Consider the following 11,056-nt stretch of genomic DNA (forward strand, 5'->3'; position numbering starts at 1 on the left):
AAAGGAGCCCAGTGCTGCAGCTGAGAACTCCAGAGTGTACAAAATGGGTTATTTTGTGGAGTGAGGTGGCTGGGTGTAGGCAGTGTAACATGGCAGGAATACAAACTGGAGAACAGATGTGCCTGGCTCATCTACCTGTTACATACAAAATGCAGCAAAGGGAATGGAACTGGGCAATGCTGCTGCATTTAGGGGTGTGCACTGTGGCATCATTTGTGTTTGAATAGGGAAAAGAAAATAAATTAGTGGATGCCCTGCTCTGTCCTTACACTTCACCTACAGCAAACTGTTCCCAAACGAGAAACAAATGCAGATTTCTAAGAGCAAGTATTTCTTGTTAATATTTGACCTTTAATGGATGAGAGTTTAATAGAACAACTCAGTCTTTTAGTAAAATAAGTGGGTTTATTGAGAAGATAAAAAATAACAACGTAAAAGCCACCATGACACAGAGTAAGAATCCTATGGCAGGCAGAGTCACATCTGACACCAAACTAATTCCTGCAGTGGTAGGGAGTCCATCTTCCTTCAAGGCAAGTCCTACTCCACAGGATCATCAGTCCACTCTTCCTAATGGGTGGGAAAAACACAGTATTATCTTGGGCAATGTGTGCATGTAGTGTGCTGTGCTCTTTATGGTCAGGATTTAAGAATTTACAGAAGGATTCCATGAAGAGAGGAAAGACTAAAAATGTCTTTTACCTTGTGACACGCCAGCCCTTTAACCTGAAAGCTAGTTAGCTATACCTACTCTTACAGTCATGGAGAGAGCCCCTTTTAGCACCAGTCTGAGGTTTATTCTAAAGAATTATGTCAATATTTCCACAACAGCCCATACTGCAACCTTCCACTAATATCTTGTGCTTTTTTATGGCTTCATCATCTTGGAAGCTGAGACACTTGCTCAAGCATTACCTTCTATGTTTCTTCTATCATGTCAAACTAAACAGTCATTTCAAACAGCTTAGAAATAGTTTAGAACTGACTGCCCACTTGTGTGTGGAGTCCAGTTAATGAGCTAAGCTACAGGAGTAATGAAGCCTCGAGGTTGGAGCAGTTTGCACACACCATATGCTTTCAAAGTGTTCAGCAAACGTTCTCTGTTATGTCATGGCCTGCTCAGGTCTGCTCGTGCATGTGACAGTTACTGTCAGAACTTAAACTACACAAGTAGAAACCCTTGGCAGTTCAGATACATCAGTAATGAAAAGTCCTGTGTTTTGGACCTGTTAGAACTATGCAAGAGCCTATCAGGAAATGCTGTAGGCTATGTGAATTAAATTAGGTTATTCCTTCGGAAAAAGAATGATGAATTAATAAGGAGCTCCAGAAATCAAAACTCTTTCAAACCACAGCAGTGTAACTAATTCCAATTAAACTGGGGCAGGGAAGAAGTGAAATCTCCAGAGCTCACTTGGAGCTGTTCCCTAAGTCTTTTGATCAGAAAGTGAAGTTTTCAAAGTGCCTGTTTCAATATGCTTTTAACACTGGCATTTGGAGCAAACACTAGCAAACGTTTTTACAGCATTAAATAGTTACCAAATATATTCAAGGTTTCACATTTTGTTAGAGCATACTTTCAATGCTGGTTTTATTATAATCTTGATTAAATAATTTTTTAATTCTATTCTGACATTACAGCACCAATCTACTATGATAATCTATAACAGCAAGACACCCTTAATTGTAGAAAGACACAAGTCTTGTATTTTATCCTGACATTTTGACAGAAAGACACATTTTTCTAAATGCCGTACTTAAAAGTGTCTTTGACTATCAGGATGTAGTGCCCTTAGTAACAAGAGGAGTCCATTTAAACAGGATTCTTCACCACTGCTAGAGCAGACTCTACACCTTTCAGTCTGTGTTACAAACAACAGCTCTGGAAGGATTACCTTAATTCTGTTTTCATTTGCTGAGTCACCCTCATCAGTTTATCTCCACGTTATTTATACTTGATCTTATAACCCAAGGTACTAGCTACCCATCTGTAATTGACACAAGTCTTGCCTGAAAACTGTCTGATGGTAGAGATTTAGTCCAGCACCTGATTTCTGCTTTGAGCAAGAAGCCAAACAAAGTAAATGAAGAGAAGAAACAACAGGAAGGGTGGCTTGTGTGTTCTTCCCCCTCCCCATAAAAGACAGGTGTTTAAGAATACTTCCAAGCACATGCTAGTAGCAGATCTGGCTCATTTCTAAAAAAAGGAAAAATAAGTTGAAAAAGATTCAGTCTGAGCAACAAGTAAAAGAATACTATAGATGTGTAAGTTTATCTCAGGAGCTGTATCGCTTTTGTCCTGGCAGTTGGGGGAGGAAAAACGAGAACCTGTACAATAGGTTTACTGACCTCATCCATTTTAGATTTCTTTGAAACATATTCATCATCTTCATAACCTTTCCTCTTCTTCCTAATCCAGACAAGAAGTGAAATATTCAGGTATTTTTATAAGTTAGACTCTTGTTATTTGACCACAGGATTAGATTATGGACATAATTATCACATTAAAAACTACCAAAGCCTCAACAAGCAGCTTGCAGCAAGTTCACAGTGTGTGCTGGAAGTGAAAAGGGCAGAAAAGAAAATTCAGCAAACCACTTGCCCTCCACTTAGTTCTTAAAAACGATTTACCCTTTACACAGTTCTTGTTTTAATCATGCGGTTTTAAAGGCCTTAGTTCTCACTGCATACAACATTAAGTGGCCAGACCATGGAAGCCACCCAGGATTCCAGTTCTGAGTTACAAAATAATCAGCCTGCAGTGCAAATCAGCACACAAGACTGCATTTATGTATTAGTGAAAGCACTATGTTGAGTCTTGGCTCTCAGCTTCCAGTAGACACTCTTAAAGCAAGCATGTGAACATTGTATGCACATTTAGTGGTGTTCATTTGCAATCATTCACAGAGGTAAGAAAAAATTAATGTTCCTAAACCAATAAAAAGGACAGAATTTTAACACATCAAAGATCTACTTACAGATTTGTGTTGCATGCAAGCTCCAAGCTGTGACACTTCTCTAATTTCTGTTTTAGAGCAGCAACTTCTTCAGGCCTTGGCAGTTCGTATTTTTTTATGAGATTTTCGATGCCTAGAACGGCAACAACACAGCTCTAAGCATTAGTAATTAGTAATTTCTGCTCTGCCTTGTTGTGTTGGGTCTGCATGGCAAGGTGTAGGTAGTGGGGGGGCCACAGGGATGGCTTTTCTGTGAGAAGCTGCTGGAAGCCCCATGTCTGACAGAGCCAGTGCCAGCCGGCTCCAGGAGCAACCTGAAACTGGCCAAGGCTGAGCCCATCAGCAACAGGGCAACAGATTGAAGGGCGGGGTGGGGGGGAAACCAGCTTCTGCAACAGTGAGTGCCCTGGAAAGAGGAATAAGAGTATGTGAGAAGAACAGCCCTGGAGACATTAGGGTCAGCAAGGGAGAGGAAGTGCTTCAGGCACCACAGAGATTTCCCTGCAACTCCTGATAAAGACCATAGTGAGCAGCTGTGTCCCTGCAGCTTATGGAAGTCAATGGCGAGCAGAGATCCACCCACAGCCTGTGCAGGAGTGGCACAAACAACACGAGACAAGCTGATTACAGCCCTCCTGTGCTGGAGGGGGAGAATTTCAGCAGTGAAGCCAAGCCCAGAAAGAAAGGAATACTGGGGAAAATGTCTTTGAAGATTTGGTTTTTATTTTTCATTACCCTGCTCTGATTTGACTGGCAGTTAATTAAACTGATTTCCCCCATTTGTGTCTATTTTGCCTGTAACAATGAGTGGTGTGACCTCTCTCTGCCCTTATCTCAGCCCACAAGCTTTTTACTGTATTTTCTCTCCCCTGCCCAGCTGTGGAGGTCAGTGATAAGAGTGGCTTCGGTAGGCACCTGGTGCCCAGCCAGGGTCAGCCCACGACAACTGTGAATTAAAAAAGCTTATCAATTAGCACCATGGCTGCTACTACTGTTCATCTGTCATCATCAGGCTTCAGCCAGCAGTTTATCCATCCTTCTCTCATTATGACTCCACTGAAACACGGGATTAGCATCACTTCACTCTGAATTTCCTCAAAATGAACTCTAATAATGTAGAGTTCAAACTTCAAAATACACAGGATTTTTCTGCATTTAGCACTGTACCCCTGTCTTTAAAAAGGACTGGTTTCAGTCTTGTTAATAATGCAAATTAAATTTACAGTTACCTTTCAAGAACAAGATTTTTTTTCTCTACCAAGACTCTGTAAAAGTAATTTACACATGCTTCAAAAATTTCCTTCCAACCATCATATGTTTACAGAAGAGCTGCCTTTGGGCTAAAAGCGACCTCCCTCAATAATGGAAGAGAAGAGTAAGTGACCCCTTTGATCTTAGCAATAGGAACCTGAAGACTAGATTTGTTAGAAGAAGAGAAAGGGAAGGGCATTTTACGTTTTATGAATTCAATTTACATTCAATTTGTAGACCCTGGTGACTCGTTTGGCACATTCACTACTCAAGTCAGCCTTGCTAAAGACTGCAGTTTTAATGCTACCACTCTCATTTTAAAGCTATGCATTAGCTTAAAGCATCAAATAACTGCTTACTAGAAATTTCATATCCCAGCCTTTTCACTTAATTAAGGTAATAACAAGTGTTCCCTATTAGTGCAGCTAAACCATGGTAGTATTCCTGATATTTGTTATTTATACACATACACATCTATACTCACACTAGTGAAGCCAAGCATCTTTTGAAACATCTTCATAGCTGCAAAACGGAACTGCCCAGAAATCCACTTCACATTAATCCTTTAGCTTACAAAAGGTACCCTCTGGTGGTAGTAGTGGGTATGTGCAGGTTTTGCCTGAAGCAGCAATTTTTAAGACATAATGACAAAAAATCATTTAATCCTGTCTTTAAAAATCCATTATTTAGTTCCCAAAATAGATTTCTCAATTTTGAGTCAGCTGCTAGGACTTAATTGATTCTTATTTTTGAATATTTTTTATTGACACTTACTCTGAAAGCATCAGGCAGGCCCATTCCCTTTTTCATTATCATTTGTTTAATTTGTTTCATTTGTTCATTGTGTCTCATTTCTCCCCTTCCATCCACATGGTGGGCAGTTTATTCCACCGCCCAGGTTTTGCTTACCCTACGCATGCCCTAAGGTGAAGAAAACCATTTAAAACACACCCTTCTGCCTGAATCTTTTGTCATTTGGAAAAAGATGGTTTTTTCCTTCTTTGGAGATATTCTATATTATACTTTCAAATGTTTGCTTACATTTCATGTCATCCTGTAGAGTGGATAAAGTTGATCTGTTTTCTTTCAGCATAAGACTTTCTGATAAATAGCTGCAAAGAGATATGGAAGAATAAATTCCTCAAGTGTCACAAGTATTTGTGGCAGTTACAATGTGTTAACAAATAGTGTATTATTTATTATTTATGTTTGCTAGAGCTTTATGATTAGACAAAGTAAGAACACTTTAGTTATGTAAGTGCTATAAAATGATAAAAAAGCAAGTCTGTCACTGTAAGAGCTTGACAACAGTATTCCCCAGCCATGTTGTCTTGGGGTGAGCTGGCAAAATGCCAACTGTCCAGACAGAGAGAAAGGGTTCCTCCTCCCTTCAACCAGCCAAGGGAAAAAGAAGAGGGAGAGAGGGGAAAAAACCACTCCAAACCAGGTTTATGCTGAAACTAACTACATGTATTTATACAGAAAAGAGAAAATTAAGAGAAAACTACAATATAACACACACAAGTTATGTATAACAAAAAATAACTTCCCACTCCTCAGTTAATACAAAGCCCATTACTCTAGGTTCATAAGCACTCTTTTAAAAGACTCCTAGCAAAAAAACAGAAAGAGTAACAACAAAAATGTTTCTACTTCCCTGAATGCAAACGAAATGCAAGCAGCGGTAGCAGGGGCAGGGCCAAACAGAAGAGAACAACTGCAGAAGTCTTCTCTGCACTCCAGCCATGGTGGAACTGAACCAACACCTCCCACTGCTGCACACATATCTTACATTTGTGTCATCTGGTATGAAATATTTCCTTGGTTACTCAGTCAGGTGAGAGCTGTCTCCCAGTCCTCATAGATTCTCTGAGCCTGACAATTTGAGGCCTAGCTAAAACCACTACAATGTAAAATCCTGAAGTTCCAGCACTGCAGAATTCAACATTTCTGAGTAAGCCTCACAGAGCAAAGACAAATTAGGTTCAAGATTCTGTGAAAACATCACAGTACTGCACAGGATGAGACCATGGGACAAGCCAAAACTACAGAACGGTAGTTTTAAGACTGACCAACAGAACACAGAGCTGGCAAGACAGGTCTGCTTCTCTTGGCAGCTGAAATCCACTCCTAAATACTGTCTTGTAAGAGCCTGTGGGTCCTTTCTTCCCACTGAAATTCAAACTTCTTTTTAGCAAGAACACCAATAAATGCACACTGCCTGGGTAAAACCCCAACATACATGAGCAACACTCCTCACCAAGACCCACAACAACCAAGTAGTTTTACCCCTTACATCATGGAAGAGAGAGGTTTTCAGACACCCACCCCATGTCCTGTCCCACCTCTGCAAGTGCACCTGCTCACAGGCCCACAGACTCAGCATTTCCTTCTCTCATGTCCAGCAGCAAAAACTCAGGTAAAGCAATAAATAATAAGGTTGTAATAACTGCATGGTGCAGGCAGGTGACAAAGGCTTGAGTTCTTTGTGAACATACAAACAAACTTCAGATGCCTCATTTCCCAAGGTATCTACAAATTATTTTAGTACCTTTTACAAGCATGCTTTTCTGAATTTCGGCACAAGCAATACAGAATATAGATGTAGGAATGAGATCACATTTCAGGTTAAAGTAAGCATCTGAATGTTTTTCACTATTCTGAAAGGACAGGGAACCCTGTACAGAATATTCTTTCTTTTCAATTTAGAGCAGCTGTAAAGAGTTTGTTTTAAAAGACCTGTCTGTATTTTGCCTCCACCCTTGTGCCTGTGCAGGTGTTCCACTCCAGATGCAAAATGCTCACAGGCAATGGCATGTCATTAAAACATGCCAGGTATAACTCCTTACAGGAACTACCCCAGCTGTTTTCCTGAAGAAAAGCAAAAACAAACTACACATTTCAGCAAAGGTATTGAAGCCTTTGATGATGCCTGTGCAAACAGTATTGCCTGGGGCACAGAAAGGAAAGAAAGGACTAACATGCTAAGGTGCTGTTTTAAATCAATTTCCACGGAAACTGAACAGTTGTACCAGCCAAATACAGCACTTAGTTTCAGCATGGCCTACTAGCTGTCAGTTCAGTGTAATTTCAGTTGACTCTGGAACCTTAAATACCTTACTTTTTTCTTTATGTGATTCTTGGGTGTTTCATACTCTCCTTCTGTATTTCCACTTTCTTCACTGTGATCTTCAAGGTAAGTCTGAAAATCCTATGCTGTTCTAGCTGAGGCAAAGTCATCAGGCTTCTTTTTTTTAGCTTCTTCGAAAGGAATACAAAAACCAGCCACCAACTAATTGCATTTATCACCTACTCTTTGAAAATGAAACAAACAAACAGTACCACAACTCTTAAACAAACCTATTCTACTACTTAGGAATATCTAGAGCAAAATAATTTTGTACAAGAAGTAAATAAACTGCTTAAACCATACCTATAAAAAAGAAAATACTACCTTTCCATGTTAATTCCTGCTCTTGAACCACTAGATAATAGGGCAGTGAGCACTATTTGTGAAGGAGTAAAAAGCAGATATGCATCTGTCAGAGCCACTCGATTCAGGAAGTCATCAGCTGTTTTCCTCAAAACTTCAGGATTTTCCAGCACTGGGTAGCGAGTCTAAAAGGTAAGTATTTAGCACAGTTAGTGGCTGCTCCTCCTTCCTGTTCATGAGCTCAGAACACACAAAGCAACAATATCTTATAAAGCCAAAAAGCAGCATGCCTTCCTCTTTTTCCAAAAATAACCTAAAAAGCTTAAAGACCACAAATAAACAACTACCTTTAAGATATTTGTCTATTACTTTAGTAATTAGATCTTAGAAGACCACAGGCACAAAAGAAAATAAAGTTTTTAACACAACACATCACAGACTTGTATGACTTTACAACACAAAGTACGTAGAACATCAAAACAGTATTACCTTCAAATCAATTAGAAATCCCTCAAATGGCCTGTATGGATTGTGGACGATGAGATGGAAGTTCAGTTGCTGAATAAGCAGAAGTTCATAGTCCAGTATTTGTTCAAGAGCTTCCCCCTGTTCAACAGGGCTTTCTTGAAGGTTACCAACAAACTGTGCACTGGATACATTAAATTCATCTACTTTACAGGCCAAAAATGCACATGTTAGCCTTCAGGAGGGGAAAAAAAACAAAAAAGCAAACAATTGGCATATGCAGCATCCATTCTTCTATCAAGAGTTCTGCTCAAAAAATTTGTATCTTCAAAACACCATGTTCTGAGCACAACAAACTTGTCCAAGCAGAAACAGACCATTTTTGTCTTTACTCCTGTTTAAGCTCTTGGATTTCCATTCTCTTTTTGTTTTCCAGATCTTTACAAATATAAAGACAGAGTAACTGAAGAAGTCTTGATAACTCACATTATTATCCGAGGATGATACTCCATCACTGAGTTATTGAGGTAAAAGCGTTTGAAATACATGCAAGCTGTTCCCTAAATGGAAAAAAAATAGGAGAGGGAAGAAATAAAAATGGATTAAGAAAAAAAAATACATTTTAAGAAATCACAGATCAGGCAAGTTTAAATATATACTACAGACATACAGGATACACTAAGACACCAAGACACACACAAAGACTACATGTATGCCTCCAAGAGCCTTAGGCTATGAAAGCCTTACAAAATCTTTTCCTCTATTTTTAGACATATTTTGGAAGACAATGCTCAAAAAGCCTACATGAGAAAAAGCTGGTATTTAAACAAAATTTAAAAACTGAAGACTAAAAAAAAATATCCTGAAAGTTGTGAGCAATACCAACCACTTGACTTCCTAGATCAGTAAATTTTGCAACGTGTTTACAGGCATGAAAGCAAGTGTTTTTGAAAACCACTGCCTGACCAAGGCTCCACAGGGGCCACTTCTCAAACCTGAGTCTGGCTTCACAGAACATGCCATGGCAGCTACTGCCACCTTTTCAAAAGCATCCTCAAGTGGGGCACTCCTCACCACACTTGCCAGAAGAGAGGACTGACAGGGCGCAGTACAAGCCATTGCTCTTAGTGGCTGAGTGAAAGAGAAGCACATTTTCACTCTCTGCTTCGGCTGCCGGTCCCCACTCACTCCCTTATGAAACACTCGTCTGCGTTCAAGACAAGTCAGTTCAAGGTAAATTTCTTTTTCTTTAGTAGTTTAGTTTACTGCCAGTACAAACGCTTGATCCAGCTTTTTCTTTGGTCAGGCAAACACTAGCACTTGAGAAATAACTGAAGGACAGCTCAAATGTGGGTGTGCCTCCTTCAGTGAGACTGCTGTATTGTACCATCATCACTTTCTTGTAATATCAGCCGTAACCATCAGACATCTACTTGCTTTTTCTACTCTCTGCTAAAGGGTAGTACACAACAGTTCAGTCAAAACAGCTCAGTTCGCCACGAAAGAGCCACAAGCAGATGTATGTATGTATGCATGTATGTATGGCCAGACCTCGCGAACCAAGATTTGGGCAGGGCTCTCCCCACGTGCCCTTCCAGCCTGCGTAGTGACTTTTTCAGGTGAGGCTCAGCGTGCCCAGAACTGGCCCCACCGTTTCAGTCCTAAGGTCCATTTGCCACAGCCGAGTGAGCTTGGACAGTGACAGGGAAGTCCTCGGGACTGTCACAGGCCCCGGTACTGACCGGGGCTGACCCTGCTGAGCATCCGAGATCTGATGCGATGGGATGGCAGGGAGGCATTTACTGCCAGGGGACTGTCCCACTGAGACTCAAATTCAGGTCCTTGGGATTCAGAGTCCAGAGTGCTCTCCTTCACACCACGGGACTGCCCACAAAAGCAGATGACCACGTTGAGAAATAACTCTGTTTGGAGCGGCCACGCCGCTCAGAAAACAAACAAGCAAAGATAAAAAGTGACTACAGAGGGCAGTGCTGGAGGACAGAAAAAGGCTTCAAGGATATCAGCGTTCTCAGGAACAAGCCAAGCGAGCAGCAGCAGGCGAAGGCAGCAGCGCCGCTCACTCACCACCACGGAGCGCGGCATCGCGGGCTTGAACACGGCGCAGAAGTCCAGCAGCCGCTTCTCGTAGTACTTGCATATGGCCAGTTCCTCCTGCGGCTCCAGCACCACCGCCTCGCCCTCCGGCACCTGCGGGGCACAGCGCGGATCACGGGCTGCCCCTGCCCGGCAGCCCCGGCCCGGCCCGGCCCGCTCACCTTGCCCGAGGCCGCGGCCTTGGCCCTGACCCGGCGGTTGGCATCGGCCCGGCGTCGGGACAGCTCCTCCTCGCTGCCGAACGTCCAGTGGCGCCGCTGGGTGCTGCTGTGGAACATGGCTGGGAACCCGCGCGGCCGCAGAACCCGCCTGTGGAACGCTCCGGTGGAACACCCCGGTCCGGTTGAACAGGCTCTGGAACACTCCGATCCGGTGGGACGCGCCCGCGGAACGCCCCTAAACGGCCACCCCGCGCGGGGCCCGCCGTGAGCCGCCCAGCGCCGGGAGGCGGAGCCGGAAACGCTCCCGCTGTAATGACGGGAGCTCTGGCGACACAAAGCACGACACAGACCCGCGGACACAGAGCACAAGACACGCCCCCAGATGCAGATCGCGGCACAGCTGCCCCCAGATACAAAGCACAGCACATGCCCCAGACACAGCAGAGCCGTCCCCGGGCACGGACGGGCTGCGGCGGGAGGGAAGCGCTTTCTCTCCGCTTTCCCTCGGCTGTGCCTGCGGAGTTCCAGGTGCCTCGGATTCCCTCCGTGCTCTGGCTCCGCCCAAAGACCCTTCGCATGTAAGATCCGGCTGATTTCAGAAAGCAGCGTTTCACATTATCCACGCTTATCATAGAATCACAGAATCATAGAATCGATTGGGCTGGAAAAGACCT

At 42.7% G+C, this 11,056-nt stretch overlaps 1 protein-coding gene across 2 annotated transcripts; it reads right to left on the reverse strand.

Moving 5' to 3' along the window:
• Window positions 1-348: 348 nt before the first annotated feature.
• LOC139684882 (cyclin-H-like) lies at window positions 349-10,658 on the reverse strand. Of its 2 annotated transcripts, XM_071581267.1 has the most exons (9): window positions 10,383-10,658; window positions 10,192-10,314; window positions 8,593-8,666; window positions 8,131-8,341; window positions 7,663-7,826; window positions 5,250-5,320; window positions 2,979-3,090; window positions 2,350-2,410; window positions 349-570 (listed from the first exon to the last, which is right to left on the reverse strand). In XM_071581267.1, exons 1-9 carry the CDS (start codon window positions 10,497-10,499, stop codon window positions 541-543), a joined length of 963 nt encoding a protein of 320 aa, XP_071437368.1. In that variant the 5' UTR covers window positions 10,500-10,658; the 3' UTR covers window positions 349-540. The 2 variants fall into 2 exon arrangements, 1 of the variants encoding a protein (XP_071437368.1); XR_011699992.1 differs by lacking the exons at window positions 349-570; window positions 2,350-2,410 and adding an exon at window positions 4,693-4,827 and having other exon boundaries at window positions 2,999-3,090.
• Window positions 10,659-11,056: the final 398 nt, after the last annotated feature.

The sequence above is a fragment of the Pithys albifrons genome, chromosome Z, assembly GCF_047495875.1.
Source record: "Pithys albifrons albifrons isolate INPA30051 chromosome Z, PitAlb_v1, whole genome shotgun sequence".
NCBI lineage: Eukaryota > Metazoa > Chordata > Aves > Passeriformes > Thamnophilidae > Pithys > Pithys albifrons.